The sequence below is a fragment of the Theropithecus gelada genome, chromosome 15, assembly GCF_003255815.1.
Source record: "Theropithecus gelada isolate Dixy chromosome 15, Tgel_1.0, whole genome shotgun sequence".
In the NCBI taxonomy this organism is placed as follows: Eukaryota; Metazoa; Chordata; class Mammalia; order Primates; family Cercopithecidae; genus Theropithecus; species Theropithecus gelada.
In genome coordinates, this window is record NC_037683.1 from 77,177,072 (window position 1) to 77,194,837 (window position 17,766).

The following is a 17,766-nucleotide window of genomic DNA, read 5'->3' on the forward strand; positions in this document are numbered from 1 at the left end:
AGCCTGCACTCCAGCTTCGAGTGTGAGAGACCCGTCCCGGTGGGAGGGACCTGGGCTGGGGGGTACGGTGGGGGAATAGGGGGATGGGGACTGGGGAAGCTTCTGGGAACATTTGCTCTAGGGATTGAGCTAAACTAAGAAAAATTGGTCCAAGGCTCGGCACAAAAGGATCTTTTCATTCCAGTCCTTTCGCCCACGCAGGGAACGATGCCTCTGGAGGTGGTGGTGGAGCTGCAGATCCGGGCGGTAAGAGATTGATGAACTCCCCCTCCTTAACCTCAAGTCGGACTCTTAAATAGTCTCAGGTGGTTTTCAACAACCCTCCCCCACATCCTCCACTTACCACAAACATATCATTATCTTCTGGGACAGATCGTACCTTTGTCCTTAAGATTCTCCATATTGGTTTTCCCTGACTTCTTAACATTTAATTCAGCTCCACCTGTTCCCACCTTTTTTTTCCCCCCTGTTCTAAAGTTAACATGTTTCTTATCTTTATCATGATTTTTTTTTTTATTATTTTCAAACAACCCTGCATTAAGTCCAGGTAGAATTGTATTTTCTTCTCCTGGATAAAAATTTGTGAACGGATTTTAAACTTCTTTAACCAGGGAATACTTTTAAAAAGCTCCATCACTTCCTGATTATTTGCCAACTCTATGAAGCAATCAGATATTTTCCTATGCTATTCTCCCCTTAGTGATGGCTCTGGCTTGCTAATTCCAAAAGGGAAATCAATCGATCAACAAATATTTTGTAATTACCAAATCTTTCCTAAGTGAGGTGCTGTTGCAGAGTGACTCCATGGTTTCTACTTGGGCGTCTACCATTCCCTCTTATTTCAGTTTCCATTTTCCAATCCTTCCATGTAATTAGTAACAGAATGTCATGCCACCTTTCCTCTAGGGGCTTTTCTACTGGCTATGATTACAAGCATAATGCTAACAGGAAATTGTCATGGAATCTGGTTGGCCTCCATACAATTGGCAAATGCTGTGGTTTCATCATACATGTGGGTGTGAAAGGTGATCAAAATTTCCTGGATTTGTCCCACTTTGCTGTCAGCAAATAGGGCTAGACCATATTAAGTCATACTATACCAGTTTTAAGCTCTAAAAATTGTGCAGGAAGATGAAGGAACTCTTGAGAAGCTAAGTGATAAATCAGTCTCCCTCCTCATCAAGGCAAAAATTAAGCGAGTTTTCATCTCACTTCATTCACCATTATTGGTTAATTTTATTTTGATTTTTAAAAGGCATTCCTCAGTGTACAATTAACAAAGAAATCAGTTTTCTACTCTACAGTACTTAGGATGCTTCAAAAACATCAGGTGAAATTGATCTATGCTTTAAAAGTCAGAAAACTCAGGCCCCAGCAACTAAAACAGGGAATTCCAAAATTGTAATTATGAACTAGATGGTAAGCCTAATTTCATGCCCCTCATATTCAGATTTGTGGACACCGCAAGAGGAAATATCATTTGCTTCCAAATATCTGGCCTGAATATTGCTGCAGTTAAAACAAAGGATCTCACTAAGGTTAAACAACAAACCCAACCCACTTAGAGCTTCACAGTTTAGCTGCTTTAGCAAGTGAAGAGGTAGTCGGTGTTCAGGATGTTGTGGGAATGCAAATGATTTGATTTTGAGGCATGGCTGTTTCTTTTTCAGTGTGCCCCTCACTCTGAACAAGCTCATGCTTTCACTCAATCAAAACCTACTTATCACAGCCATTCTCCACGTTCCTATCCGAATCTCAGTATGGTAGATCAAAGTCCATAATAATTTCTATTTATAAATGCCAAAACAGTCATTAAGATTATCTAAGGACATCACTTCCATAGGTAATTTAAAGGATTTCTTTTTCAGGTAGAGCAGTATTTAAAGCATGTGCCTTCTCCAGTCTTTCTGGGTCAAAGAATAATGAGCAGAGTCTACCCTGCATTTGGTGGTCTTTGGTCTTATGATTTGGGGAGGCACCATGGATGAACAGCTTTAAATGTAAAGATCAATGTAAACAGAAATTTTGGAATTATACCTTGTGCCTGGTACAGCAGCAGACTCCCCTGATGAATTTCAAGTTAAATACTGTTACCTAAAATGTGCTGTACCTCAGAAAACGGAATTCCATGTGAAAAACTGTAGCATACAGGTATATACGAGAAAGCTTACGTTCTTGCATTGAGAAGACGTTCTTTCCCCATTTTATTACCCTGATAGAGGAGCATTATTCTTTATTCAGTGGAGATGACTGGCAGCAGGGCCCCTCCTGTTATACTGGTCACTGGCATAATATATGGTCAGCCTATTCCCAAACTTTCAGTTCCTCTGACTCTCCCCAGCAACTTAGTTCCTCTGCCCTCTCTCATGCCATGTTAGGTTGTAAACAGAAATAAGCATGGGGCTATGTCCCATTCTTCCTTTTCTATGAGCATCTTACATATGCCTACCTTTTAAGTGTTTCCTGTTTAAGCAAGTTCTTGGCTTTTTCTCTGAATGCTAAAAGACAGGGAGTAGTGGGAAACACATAAAGATCTTTTGAGGGGTGGAGGGAGAGGAGAGAAAGACAAGTATTATAATCTCTTTTCCCACTACCCGATCCACAAATATGGATAGAGATAATAAAGAGAAAATAAAGTAAAAAAGCTTACCAAGAAAATCAGGATTAAGAAGAAATCGTCCCAACTATGGCAACAGATCTTCAGGGAATAAACTAGAAAAACCTATGTCTTGAACTTTAAAAATACTGTTTAAAATGTACCTCAGGAAAAGGACTAGGATTAGTACATGGCCTGTCTGCATGTATATTTACAGAATGAACATCATGTTTCTTTCTCAAAGTTCAGTTTACAAGTGGTATGTTGATTTAGGGATTACCACAAAACACAAATCTTATTGATACCAACTTTTAACAGCAACAGTATAACCACCTCAGCTTGGTTTCTTTGCAGTTGTCCTGGAGACATAAACAATTGTTGAATAAATATGCAATAGAGGGTTTTTTGCTTTCCCTAATATGGCTGTGTTCAGTAATGGCCAGCGTGTGCTCCAGCCTAGCAGCACATCAAGATGGTGGGACACCTGAAATCCCAAAGGAAGCCTGAAATGCCTAAGAGGGACAAGCGGGATGGCTGCTGGTTTAGGTTGGCATCATCGAATGTGGAAACCTTCAGACCTCCTGGTGCCATCATCAATGAGATGGTGTCATCGTTGACTCCACAGTAAAAAGAGGACCGGAGCATTATGGGGTGAGAGCCAGCAATAGTCCACGATGCTGTACTGCATGTAGCCCAGAAAAAAGCCAAAAACCACGTCGGTGACATTGTGCCGCCCCAGCATGACCCTGGAGAGGCCCAAGACGAAGGCCCACAGAACCACCAGCACCCTCAGTGGAATGGCCAGTACCAGGTGGTTCAGGATGAACCTCGACATCAGGGCAGCCCTTGTGGCATGGCCCGACGGGAAGGAGTACTTGTCCACCGAGAGAGTGACAAACATGTCCATCTGGTTGTGGGCCGGGCGGCGCCTGCGGACCAGCCCTTTGATCAAGGCCACCAGCAGCAGGTCCAACAGCAGGGCGAAGAGCAGGTTCATCAGCACCTCGCGCCCGGCCCAGCTGTCGCTCCTGCACAGGCAGTAGAGGGTGCCCAGCAGCCAGGGGATGCCATGTCCCGAGATCTCCAGCAGCTTCATAAGGGGTCGCACGCTGCCCCACGACGAGCTCTCTCCCGCGCACACCCCCAGCTTCTTGGACAGCCACAGGTCGATGGCCAGCAGGGAGCGCAGGGCTATGCCCAGGAAGGACGGATTCAAGTCCATGCGGTCCTCCTCGGGCAGCGGAGGCGGGGGCGCCTGGGAGGGGCCCGCCGCGGCCAGGGGGAAGGAGCCGCGGCGGTGCACTGGGCTCTCCGAAGCACGGAGCCGGGCGCAGGTGGGGTCCACCCCGGTAGCGCGGCTGCTGAGCAGGGACTGGAACTCAAACCTGCTGCCGCCGCCACCGCCGCCATGGGCTGGGCTGCCGGGGCTGCTGCTGCTGCTGCTCGAAGCGGAGACGCCCAGCGGCCGTCCCTCGACGCTCCTCCGGGGACTTGGCATCGCGGATGGCGGCCCGGACCCCGGTGCCAGGCCGGACTAAACAGAGGCTTCCCGGCCCTGCAGCCTCTTCCGCTTCCGCACTACCATCCTGGAGGGGCGGGGAGAGGAGCCGGCGAGAGCGCGATTGTGACACCTGGTGGAGACGTGTGAGGGAATTGGAATTTCCAATGTGAGGAGAGCAGAGGGGAGGACGTTGGCGCTGGGAGGTACAGGTGAGGGAATGAGGTGATGGGGAAAATGTCAGTGTTTGTAGGAGCTTAAAAGAAATAGAGCCCCGTGTAACAAAACAAAGGAAAGCCTGTTTTCTCTCACTTGTTTGTTGTTTTCTTTCTTTTTAAGATTTCTTGCCCAGGGGTGTTCCTGCCTGGCAAGCAAGATGTGTACCTCGGGGTCTACCTCCTGAATCAGTACCTGGAGACAAACAGCTTTCCCTCTGCGTTCCCCATTATGATTCAGCAGAGCATGAGATTTGAAAAGGTGATCTTGACTTTCTCATTGGCTTTTGTTGTCTGAAGGTAACCTAAGAGTTCTTATAAAGAACACAGGTCTTACAGCATTATTTTGTAAATTTCCTTCAAAAAAATTATCCAAAAGCACTTCAGCACAGTACAAAACCGCAGTCGGCCTTGAAGCAAAACCACAGTTGGAAGGCTTGCTTTTGTAATGCAGGTCTGAGCCAAGTTCTGTCAATCTAGTGCTAAATACCCCGGTTGATGTTTCCTATTCTTGGAACTCCCATGGCATTTTTTAACTAGAGCAAGGAGAGCATTTCTGAATGTTTTTGGAGGTGTTAGAGGTAGTTGCATTATATTTATGAAAGGGATTATTAATAAACTGTGGACCTTAGAAAAAACTGTATTAGACCAAGAAAAATAATGAAAAAAAATGAAATTAGTTAAATCCTGTAATTAAAATCCTGTAACAAAATAAAAAGGCTGTTCAGATTTACTGTTTCCTCAGCTCACACCTGGTTTACTTAGCTACAGTGATAAAAGCTAGATTCCATTTTGGTGAATAACATGGTGATATAAATAATCACAACATTACCAGCCCTCTTCCCACTAAATTATTTCATAGAATATTGATGTTATTACTATGTCATCACTGACAATCTCTTAACATTTTTATTTTGGAATTTAGAGATGAAATCAGTTTTAACCTTAATAAGTCTAATGATGTTGCCCCAAACAATATCACTAAGGGAGATCTGGGGAGAAGGAAGGCTACAGAGTAGAGCATGTCATTTTTAAAGGTCTGGAAATTGAGGCCCAGAAAGTGACCTATCTGTTTCAACCTGAGGTTGAGAGAGGAGATGAAGATCAATTTTCTGAAGGGCTAAGATTGTATGTAATATTTTTATAAATCACAACCTATTAATTTAAATGAAGAATGTACCAAACTGGCTGGATAAAAGAAGAGAGAAATAAATGGCTATAACCTTGGTACATATAATCAGAATCTAAAGGAACTTAGTTCTCCCATTTAGATGTTGGAAGTGGTAAAAAAGAGCCTGGCACGGTGGCTCACGCCTGTAATCCCAGCACTTTGGGAGGCCGAGGCAGGTGGATCACGAGGTCAGGAGATGGAGACCATCCTGGCTAATACGGTGAAGCCCCGTCTCTACTAAAAATACAAAAAATTAGCCGGGCATGGTGGTGGGCATCTGTAGTCCCAGCTACTTGGGAGGCTGAGGCAGGAGAATGGCATGAACCTGGGAGGCAGAGCTTGCAGTGAGCCGAGATCATGCCACTGCACTCCAGCCTGGGAGACAGAGACAGACTCTGTCTCAAAAAAAAAAAAAAAAAAAAAATGGTAAAAAGTTGATGGTAAAAAGTTGGTGGTAAAAATGCAGTCTTCCCCTCCCCCCAATAATTTTCTTATTAGTTATATCAATTTTGAATTTGCTCTGTAGAAGCCTCTTTTTTTTTTTTTTTTTTTTTTTTTTTTTTTTTTTTTTTTTGGAGACAGAGTATTGCTCTGCCATCCAGGCTGGAGTGCAGTGGCAAGACCTTGGGGCACTGCACCGTCTGCCTCCCAGGTTCAGGCGTCTGCCACCACACCAGGCTAATTTTTGTATTTTTAATAGAGACAGGGTTTCACCATGTTGGTCAGGCTGGTCTCAAACTCCTGGCCTCAAGTGATCTGCCCACCTTAGCCTCCCAAAGTGCTGGGATTACCGCATGAGCCACTGCGTCTGGCCTGTAAAAGCCTTTAAAAATATTTTTATAAGAAGCCCAAAGATAGAAAATCATAGAAGCACACGACTAGATAACTCCAACCTCCTTGATTTGTCAAAGAGAAGAGTGAGCCTGAGTCACATTTTAGATGCCACTTCTGCTCTGTTGAAAAGCTGTACATTTGAGATTACTAGTCAAACAAATCATGGAACCATTTTTTCATTTTATAAAATTCACTCAATTAATTGTCCTCTTGCATGAGTTGTTTGGGTTCATATTCCTTTCTTCCTGTTGGTTTTAGCTTCCTTGTATCTGTTCCCTTCTCTAGCTGTAACTACTTTCAGCAGGTGGTGAAAATTTTCTCTTCCTTGGATCTGTTTAATTCAAAGTGGAATTTTCTGAGGCATTTGGGTAAACAAATTACTCATAAGAATATATGAGCCATTGTTCAAGCAGTTCATGTTGATCATTTACTCCCCAAGATCATACTTGAGAAAATCCTTAGATATGGATGTTAGTTTCTTAGAGCTGCTATACAGAAGTACCACAAATGGAGTGGCTTAAACAACAGAAACATGGTCTTGCTGTTCTGGAGGCTACAATTCTTGAAATCAGAGTGTCAGCAGGGACATATTCCTTTTAAAGGCACTAGGGAAAGACCTATTCCAGGCCTCTCTCCTAGTTTCTGGTATAGTTCCTTGGCTTGTGGCAGTGTAATTCCAATATTTACATGGCATTCACTCTGTGTGTGTACTGTTAAAAAAAGACTGGGGTGGGGGAAGTCATTAGGCTGGGGCGGCTCCAGTGCTTTAAATTCCTGCGTAAGCAAACTGAAGCCCAATGTAAACAGTAAAACTATAGACTTTTACCAAACAGATGCCACCAATGAACTTCTAACTGGAGATTTTACCAATAAGAAATTGCCAACTAACCTTTAACTAGAGACTTTACCTATCAGAAACTGCCAATGATCTCTAACTAGGGTCTTTCTACTCTAACCAATTAAATGTATTTTCTTTGTCTTATTTTCATGTCAGCCTGTAAAAGCTTGCTGTCCATAATGCAGCAATGGAGGTCTCTGAACCTCTTTTAGTTCTGAGTGCTGCCCAGTTTATGAATCGTTCCTTGCTCAAATAAATTTAATTTTGCCTAAAGTTTTTTTTCTTTTCTTTTCTTTTTTTTTTAAAACAGTTTCTGTGCTCAAATTTCCACCCCTCCTCAGGACACCAGTCTTATCAGAGGCCTACCTTATCCCAGTATGACCTTATTCTAACTTAAGTAATTTTATTTGCAGTGACCTTATGTGCAAACTAAGGTCATATTCTGAGATACTGGGTTTAAGACTTCATCCCATGAATTTTTGGGGGGGACACAATTCAGCCCATAATTAAAATAATTTAGGCAAAAAACCTCACTTACCCACATTTGCTTGATAAATCCAGTCAGTAGGACAAAAATTGATTATATGAGACACTTTCATTTTTGTTTAAGTTTAAATACCATTTAAATCAGAACTTTGAAGCCTGAAATCAAGCTCTGCTGAAAATGTTTTGTTTTTCTTAGGGCCTAGAACTTAGGGGGAAAGGCATGGTGTACCTTTATTTCAATCCTATCCCAGGCCCTTTTATTTCAAGAACAAAATATAAAGATTTGGCAATGGCTAGACAGATATTACAATGTTTTTCTTGTGCTTCAAGATACACTTAAAACTTTTGAGACTCTCCTCTCTTTTCTTATTCTATGTGAGTGTAGCTGCTAGTACTTAGCTTTTGTTTTGTGTTACGCATAGGTAAAATTTCTTTTTATGTTCCTTTTCAGCACAACCAATTGCTTGGGAAGAGAAACCATTCATTCAGTTAACATTTAATGAGTATCTGTTGTATACAGAATGTTTTGCTAGGTAGTCAAACAAGACTCTTTGAGGTTGATTCAAGATGGGCTTTCAGCAACAAACAGTAGAGCTAGGTCAAGTTGATGACATTTTTAGCATGTGGTAGATTTATCTAATTGAGATTTTTTTGCACTTATTGTTGTGTTAACCTTCATTTATTCTATAATCACTTGTTGAACTTTTAATCAGACACTTATTAAAGGTACATCTGCTGAGTTCTAAAATGTTGTGTGACTGGATTTCACATATGTTAATTACTTGGAAGAATTTAATTTACCCTTCCTCTCTCTTTCTTTCCTTCCTTCCTTCCTTCTCTCTCTCTCTCTCTCTTTCTTTCTTTCTTTCTTTCTTTCTTTCTTTCTTTCTTTCTTTCTCTCTCTCTCTCTCTCTCTTTCTTTTTCTTCTCTTCTCTTCTCTTTTCTTTTCTTTTCTTTCCTTTCTCAGGGTCTCACTGTTTCTCCCATGCTGGAATGTGGTGATGCCATCTTAGCTCATTGCAACCTCTATCTCCTGGGCTCAAATGATCCTCCAGCCTCAGCCCCGCAAGTAGCTGGGAATACAGGCAAAAGACACCAAGCCAAGCTATCTTTTGTATTTTTTGTAGAGAGAGGATTTCACCATGTTGCTGGTCTCAAACTCCTGAGCTGAAGCAATACACCCACCTTGGCCTCCCAAAGTGCTAGGATTACAGGTGTGAGCTACTGCACCTGGCATTTACAGTTTCTATATGCACTTATTAATACAACTTTGAAAATTTATTTTCTCCATTTTTCTCTGCAGGTATTTGAAAGTGCAGTAGATCCTGGAGCTGTAGTAGACCTTTTGGAAAGTAGGTACTCTGAAAAACAAAACAAAAAACCAAAAGACTATTGTGTGTAATTCACAGATTTAAAAGTCTGCTCTTTTCTAGACTGTGATATGTTCATGTTTGGTAAATATTTATTTCAAGACAGCCTATGTAAAATTTGAATCACATTTTTGATTCTGCTACATACCCTTTCTAAATATAAATGGGCTTGGCCGGGCACGGTGGCTCACGTCTGTAATCCCAGCACTTTGGGAGGCCGAGGTGGGTGGATCATTTGAGGTCAGGAGTTTGAGACCAGCCTGGCCGGCATGGTGAAACCCCATCTCTACCAAAAATACAACAAAATTAGCCGGATGTGGTGGCACATGCCTGTAGTCCCAGCTACCTAGGAGGCTGAGGTAGGAGAGTCACTTGAACCCAGGAGGTGGAGTTTGCTGTGAGCCGAGATCGTGCCATTGCACTTCAGCCTGGGTGGCAGAGCAAGACTCCATCTAAAAAAAAAAAAAAAAAAAAAACAAACAGCTAGATATAGATGGGTTTTGATGGGGATGGTATGATTCTGTTTGGTTGTTTATTTCTAAAAATTGTTTTTGTGTATTTCATTAAGTTAGAATATTTTTATCACTACAAAAAGCAGCTCTGTGCCCATTAGCAATCACTCCCTATTCCCCAGCAACCCTCCTAGCTATCAGTAACCACTAATCTTTCCATCTCTATAGATTTGCTTATTCCGGATATTTCATATGAATGAGGTTATGCAACATGTGCTTCTTTGTGATTGACTTCTTAGTGTAATGTTTTCAAGGTTCATCCATATTATAGCATGTGCCAGAACTTAAGTTTTTGTTTGGCCAAATAGTATTCTATTGGATGAATATATCACATTTTGTTTTTCTAGTCATCAATTGATGGACATTTGTGTTGTTTCCACTTTTAGGCTATGATGAATAATGATGCTGTGAATATTTGTGTGTAAGTTTTTTTTTTTTTTTTTTTAGATGGAGTCTTGCTCTATTGCCCAGGCTGGAGTGCAATGGTGCCATCTTGGCTCACTGCAACATCTGCCTCCCAGGTTCGGGCAATTCTCCTGTTTCAGCCTCCCAAGTAGCTGGGATGACAGGTGCAAACCACCACGCCTGGCTAATTTTTGTATTTTTTTAGTAGAGACAGGGTTTCACCTTGTTGGTCAGGCTGGTCTCAAACTCTTTTTTTTTTTTTTTTTTTTTTTTTTGAGACGGAGTCTCGCTCTGTCGCCCGGGCTGGAGTGCAGTGGCCGGATCTCAACTCACTGCAAGCTCCGCCTCCCGGGTTTACGCCATTCTCCTGCCTCAGCCTCCTGAGTAGCTGGGACTACAGGCGCCCGCCACCTCGCCCGGCTAGTTTTTTGTATTTTTTAGTAGAGACGGGGTTTCACCGTGTTAGCCAGGATGGTCTCGACCTTCTGACCTCGTGATCTGCCCGTCTCGGCCTCCCAAAGTGCCGGGATTACAGGCTTGAGCCACCGCGCCCGGCGGTGTGTGTAAGTTTTTGTGTGAACGTATGTTTTAATGCCTCTTGGGTATACCTAGGAGTGAAATTGCTGGGTCACATTGATACAGGAGTGCTGGGAAGAGAGAGAGTGGTACCTTTAAATAATATGGAAGGAGGAAGTGCTGGGTAGAGGAAGGATGTGATCCCTGGCTAGGGCTCCATCCCCATGGACCTAGGTGAGGACAGGCACTCCTGCTTTCCCGCCCAAATATTGCATTTCCCAAGACCATCCTGGCCCACCACGCCCCCATCCTGTGCCTATAAAAACCCGAGACCCTAGCAAGGCAGAGACAGAAGCGACTGGACATCGAGAGGAGCACATTGGCACTAGCAGAACGACACGGAGTTTGGCTGGGGCGGTTGGAGGAGAGCCGGGGCCGCCAAGCGGCCCAACTCCAGGGGAAAACCATCTCCCTTCTGGCTCCCCCATCTGCTGAAAGCTACTTCCACTCAATAAAACCTCACACTCATTCTCCAAGCCCATGTGTGATCTGATTCTTCCAGTACACCGAGGCAAGAAACCCGGGGATACAGAAAGCCCCTATGTCCTTGCAACAGGGTAGAGGGTCTAACTGAGCTGACTAACACAAGCTGCCTATAGACGGTAAACTAAAAGAGCACCCTGTAACACACACCCACTGGGGCTTCAGGAGCTGTAAACATTCACCCCTAGATACTGCCATGGGATTGGAACCCCACAGCCTGTCCCCCTCTGTCTGCTCCTCTAGAGGTTTGAGCAGCGGAGCACGGAAGAAGCAAGCCACACCTGCATCGCACGTCCTGAGAAGGGGAAAAGGGAGCTTTTCCCGTTTCAATATGGTAACTGTATGTTTAACCTTTTAAGGAAGTTTCACATTATTTACCAAACCAGCTGAATCATTTTACATCCCACCAGCAATGTATGAGGGTTCCATTTTCCCACATCCTGGCCAACACTTGTTATTATCTGTCATTTTGATTGGTAGTCATCTTTGTGGGTGTGAAGTGGTATCTCATCATTGTTTTGATTTGCATTTCCCTGATGGCTAATGATGTTGAACATTTTTTCGTGAGATAATTGGCCATTTGTGTATTTTCTTTGGGGGAAATGTATATTCAGATCCTTTGCCTACTTTTTAATGGGATCATTTGTCTTTATTTTTTTGTTTATTTTGAGACAGGGTCTCGCTCTGTCACCTAGCCTGGAGTGCAGTGGCACGATCATAGCTTACTGCAGCCTCAACTTTCTGGGCTCAAGCGATCCTCCCACTTCAGCCTCTGAAGCAGTTGGGACTACAGGCACACAGCACCATGCCTAGCTAGTTTTGTTTTTGTTTTTGTTTTGTAGAGACAGGATGTCATCCTGGGTAGAAGTCAGAATGGGAGCAGGCTAGGTCTCAGGCTGACATACCAGGTAGATTAAAGAGTTTGAAATTAGGCAAAGAGTGAGTCAGTACCTACAGAGGTAGCATAGATGAGGGTAGTCACTGAGCAAGTATGTGTCTCAGGAAGCCATCAAGGCAATTGGGTATAAAAAATGATGCCTTTGGCATTTGGCCTTTTAAAAAGTAGATTCAATACCCAAGTTGATTTACTGCTTTTATATTTCTACCTGAATCTTAAAAAACAGGAAGGTGAAACATCTCTCTGAGATGGGTCACATCTGTAAGAGCACTGATTCTCTCAAGCCTCTTTAAATTCAGAAAAAAATCCAGCATTTCAAATGATCCTGCAAGAATTGGGATATTTTCATTTCATTTCCCAGTATTAACCCTGGGAGGTAGAATGAAGCATAAAAGAACGTAAGAACAGTTCTCTAGGTCACTCATTAATGATTTCCTTTTGTCCTTGATATTTAAAGCTAGTGTGAATTACGTGATGCCATTCCAGAAGGCAATTAAAAGTTGTAGTTATTTTATCAAGCATCCTAATTAACTTGCTCTATGGAAGAATAGGATTTTTCAATGAAGTATCTTGCGGATAAGAGGACAGGCCCTGAGAACACACTACTTGGGTTCCAATGTAACCCTGTTACTGTTAGCCAGTCTGACCTTGCCCACATTACTATAGTTTCCTCTTTGAGGTTTAGTTTCTTCATTCATAAAAATGAGAATAGCCATTGCATTGGACTCATAGAGTCAGGATGAGAATTAATTGACTGCATAGAATTTAGAGCCTGACCATAATCAAAAAATCAAAAATAGTAGATGTTGGCATAGATGTGGTGAACAGGTAACACTTCTACACTGCTGATGGGAATGTAAACTAGTATAACCACTATGGAAAACAGTGTAGAGACGCCTTAAAGAACTAGAAGTAGAACTACCATTTGATCCAGCAATCCCACTACTAGGGTATCTGTCTACCCAGAGGAAAAGAGGTCATTTTATGAAAAAAATACTTGCACACGCATGTTTATAGCAGCACAATTTGCAATTGCAAAAATGTGGGACGAATCCAAATGCCCATCAATCAACGAGTGGATATAGAAACTGTGGTGTGTGTGTGAGTACATATATATATACATATATATATATATTCCATTATATATATGTATGATGGAATACTAGTCAACCATTAAAAGGAATGAATTAATGGCATTAGCAATGACCTGGATGAAATTAGAGACTATTATTCTAAGTGAAGTAATTCAGGAATGGAAAATCAAACATCGTATGTTCTCACTCATAAGTGGGAGCTAAGCTATGAGGATGCAAAGGCAAAAGAATGACACAATGGACTTTGGGGACTCAGGGGAAAAGATTGGGAAGGGGGTGAGGGATAAAAGACTACAAATAGGGTGCAGTGTATACTGCTTAGGTAATGGGTACACCAAAATCTCACAAATCACCACTAAATAACTTATAATCAAATACCACTTGTTCCCCAATAACCTGTGGAAATTAAAAATTAAAAAGAAAGAATTTAGAGGCTGAATCAAACTAAGTGCTTAAATTACCATCAGGGTGATGGTTGGCAAATATATATTCCCTCCTCTCATTTTGAAAACCTAAAGTGTCACGCTGTCTTGGCTTTTAAGTTTCTTGGCATTTAAAGTTTTGTCATATAAATTCAAAATTTTTTCATAAATCTACAAAGTTAGAATTTTACTTTTGTTGTCTATTTAAAATGTTTTCATGTCTGGGCACAGTGGCTTACATCTGTAATCCCAACACTTTGGGAGGCTGAGGTGGGCAAATCACCCGAGGTTAAGAGTTTGAGACCAGCCTGGCCAACATGGTGAAACTCCATCTCTACTAAAAATACAAAAAGTAGCTGGGCATTGTGGTACGTGCCGGTAGTCCCAGCTACTTGGGAGGCTGAAGCAGGAGAATCGTATGAACCTGCAAGGTAGAGGTTGCAGTGACCCAAGATCGCACCACTGCACTCCACCCTGGGTGACAGAGCGAGACCCTAATTCAAACAAAACAAAAACAAATAACTAAAATGTTTTCACTTGTTATGTTATTTTGTGAGAATTATTTTCATTGATTTTTTAATTGTTATAATTGCACCAACCTAATATATCATTTAAGTTATCTTAAAGATCTGAACTTTATTCTTGTCCTTATTTTAATTTTATTCTTGTCATTGTACATAGGCTCGCTATTTCTAAATATATTTTGAACTCAAGAAAATTAAAAAAGTTTATATATATATATATATTTTCTTTTTAAGATGGAGTCTCACTCCATTACCGAGGCTGAAGTGCAGTGGCACAATCTTGGCTCATTGCAGCCTCCACCTCCCGGGTTCAAACAATTTTCCTGCCTTAGCCTCCCGAGTAGCTGGGATTACAGGCATCTGCCATCATGCCCGGCTAATTTTTGTATTTTTAGTAGAGATGGGGTTTCACCATGTTGGCCAGGCTGGTCTCGAACTCCTGACCTCAGGTGATCCACCCGCCTCGGCCTCCCAAAGTGCTGGGATTATAGGCACGAGCCGCCATGCCTGGCCTTACAAAGTTATATTTTATGTTTAATTTGTATAGTCATATTGCACACTATTTTAAGCAAGATAAACTTTTGTACATTAATGGATAACAAGTGGATTTTGAATATTTAAGATGAAAATTGCATTGTTATTTTAGAGCTCTATGTATATATACACTTATTTATTTATTGTATGCACTTTTAGGAGACAAATATTGCATCTTTTTTTTTTAATACTTTTCAGGAGGTGAAATGCTTTTTTTTTTTTTAACTTTTAGGTTTAGGGGTACATGTGCAGGTTTGTTATATAGGTGAACCCGTGTCATGGGGATTTGTTGTAGAGATTGTCACCCAGGTATTAAGTCTAGTATCCAATAGTTATTTTTTCTGATCCTCTTTCTTCTCCCACCCTCCACCCTCAAGTAGGCCCCAGTGTGTATTGGTCCCCTCTGTGTGTCCATGAGTTCTCATCATTTAACTCCCATTTTTAAGTGAGAACATGCTGCATTTGGTTTTCTGTCTCTGTGTTAGTTTGATAACGACCTCCAGATCCTTCAAAAGACATGAACCCTTGTTCTTTTTTATGGCTAGTGAAATGCTATTTTTATAATTCTGTTACTCTCATTACACTCTCTTGATTGATTAATTCTAGAAATACCTGATTTGATGTTGGTTTGGAGTTATTTTTAATTATTATTTTTATTATTATTACTATTAAATTGATTTTATAACAGTTTAAAACTTAATAATTATTGAAAGACCGTGGCAATTTTTGGAAGTATTAAAATCTCATTTTTTCCTTTTTAGGCTTCCTAACCAGGTTTGAATTAATACAGCTAGTTCCTCCAGGTAATGTGCCAGTAAATACATTTCTAAATTAGCTTAATATAATTTTAAAATAAATTTGGCCTAACAAAATGGGTACTGTACTTAAGAGTTGTGTTTTAAAATAACACATAACTTTATATATCTATAAGTTTATATAACACATGCCTTTTTTCTGCCAATCTATTAAATTTTGTCTATTTTCAGAATAATAACTTTATGGTGTTTGGTGGCAGGGAGCATAAATTAAACAGACTCCTTGTCTTTCCATTTTTTAATAACTTTATTTAATTATTAAATAATTTTTCAGTCCTGGCTTAGCTGATTTCAAGTTTTGACCTTTGGCTGTGTTCTAATTTGTGGGGTGTGTGTGTGTGTGTGTGTGTGTGTGTGTGTGAGAGAGAGAGAGAGAGAAACCCTAAGACATTTTCTTTGTTAGTTGCTGGAACAAGGTTGGTAAACTATAGTCCCTAGCCAAATCCAGCCTGTAGGCCATTGTTGTCTGGCCCATGAACTAGAAATGGTTTCCACATTTTTTATTGCAACTTAAATCATATACAATTCATCATTTTCAAATGTACAATTCAGTTGGTTTTAGTATGTTCATAAGATTGGACTGCCATCACCACTAATTCCAGAACATTTTTATTACCCCAAAAAGAAATTCTGTGTTTATTAGCAATCATTTCCCATTCCTTCCTCCTCCAGGCCCTGGCCACCACTAATTGTGTCTCTGTTGATTTTCTCATTCTAGACATTTCATATAAATAGAAGCCTACAATATGTGACCTTTTATGTCTGGTTTCTTTCACTTAGCATAATGTTGTCATGGTTCAGCCATGTTGTAGTATGTATCAGATTTTAATTCCTTTTTGTGCCTGAATAATATTCTTCTAAATGGATTGGGTAATGAGGGCTCTGCTGTTATGAATAGGTTGATCTATTCATGGATTAATGTATTGATGGGTTATCATGGGAGTCAGACTGTTGGCTTTATAAGAGTAGGAAGAGAGACCTGAGCTACCATGCTCAGCACCCTCACTATGTGATGCCCAGTGTCACCTGCCTACTCAGCAGAGTCCCCACCAGCAAGAAGGCCCTCACCAGACACAGCCCCTCAACCTTGGACTTCTCAGCCTCCATAACTGCAAGAAATAAATAGCTTTTTAAAAATAAATTACCCAGTTTCAGGTATTCTGTTACAAGCAACAGAAAATAGACTAAGACATTTCTACTTTTTGGATGTTTATAAATAATGCTGTTTTGAATACTTGTGTACAAATTGTTGTATATTTGCTTTTAGTTCTTCTGTGTATATACCTAGCGAATGGAGTATATGATAACTGTTTAACTTTGTGAGGAACTGCCAAACTATTTTTGGTTTTTACATTTTTAAATGGTTGGAAAGAATTTTTGAAATGAATATTTAGTGATGTGAAAATTATATGAAATTCAAATTTCATTATTCCTAAATACAGGTCTTTTTGGAACATAGCCATACTCATTTGTTTGAGTAGTATTTATAGCCACTTTTGCAGAGCAATGACAGAGGTGAGTAGTTTTGAACAGATGGCCTACAAAGCCTAAAACATTTAGCTGTCTGACCCTTTACAGAAAGAGTCTGTGACCCCTGTGCTAGAATCATGAGATTCTAGGAGGAAGCTGTTCTGTGGTACTTTTGCTTTGCAGTATGTCTTGAGTGACATAAGACCTGAGCTGGTGAGAGAGGTTAGGACCTGCCACTCCGTGGCACCAATTCTTATAAATAGTCTTTCATTATAGCTATCTAGTGATTTTAGGGTTGTTGGCATAGAAGTGCGTGCGCGTGCGCGCTTGTGTGTGTGTCTGTGAGAGAGAGAGAGAGAGAACACTGAAAACTCAGAAAATTTTCTTCTGATCTTTGTTATTACACATTTCTGCTTTTTTTTTCTTTCTGAAAATGAAAATAGCTTCATAATTTTTACTTGTAAAAAGCATTCCTAAATTACGTAATCCTGAGAGAACCTTTATTTATATTTTGGTGAACATATTTCTTGATATTTCTCTGTAGATAGAAGAATACATAGATATGAAATTTTGCATAGCATCACATACATTTTTTTTCTGTTATTAGCTTTCCCCATTGTATGTCACTGTTATATTGTTGTTTAATTTTTTTAAATTTAATTTTATTTTTTATATATATCTTTTGAGACAAGATCTCACTCTGTCACTCAGACTGAATGCAGTGGTATGACCTCCTGGGCTTGAGCAATTCTCCTGCCTCAGCCTCTCAATAGCTGAAACTACGGACATACACCATGCCCAGCTAAATTTTTATTATTAGTAGTATTTTTTGTAGAGCTGGGATCTCACTGTTTTGCCTAGGCTGGTCTCAAACTCCTGGATGCAAGCAATCCTCCCACCTTGGCCACCCAAAGTGCTGGCATTAAAGCCGTGATCCACCATGCCTTGCCTATGTTGTCATTTCTAAAAGCATAAATCTACATTTTAAAAAAAATTTAGTTTTTTATTTTTGAGACAGAGTCTA

The 17,766-nt window shown here is 40.8% G+C and overlaps 2 protein-coding genes across 3 annotated transcripts in view; one reads left to right on the forward strand and one right to left on the reverse strand.

Annotated features, from left to right (window-relative positions):
* SPATA6L (spermatogenesis associated 6 like) overlaps positions 1-17,766 on the forward strand; it is a 53,481-nt gene continuing 35,715 nt past the window's right edge. Inside the window, exons 1-4 of one of the 2 annotated variants that reach the window (XM_025360617.1) lie at positions 8-246; positions 4,434-4,571; positions 8,943-8,991; positions 15,219-15,260. In XM_025360617.1, coding sequence (XP_025216402.1) covers positions 208-246; positions 4,434-4,571; positions 8,943-8,991; positions 15,219-15,260 — 268 coding nt within the window. In that variant the 5' untranslated portion in view covers positions 8-207. Of the gene's footprint in view, positions 247-4,433; positions 4,572-8,942; positions 8,992-15,218; positions 15,261-17,766 lie in introns of both variants that reach the window. The other variant, XM_025360618.1, reaches the window with a different exon arrangement.
* On the reverse strand, positions 1,217-4,177 carry PLPP6 (phospholipid phosphatase 6). The gene has a single exon (XM_025360620.1). It carries the CDS (start codon positions 4,092-4,094, stop codon positions 3,204-3,206), a length of 891 nt encoding a protein of 296 aa, XP_025216405.1. The 5' UTR covers positions 4,095-4,177; the 3' UTR covers positions 1,217-3,203.

Bases quoted from the DNA above. Each gene is read 5' to 3' on its own strand.
- PLPP6 (XM_025360620.1), bottom strand. From the start codon at position 4,094: ATGCCAAGTCCCCGGAGGAGCGTCGAGGGACGGCCGCTGGGCGTCTCC.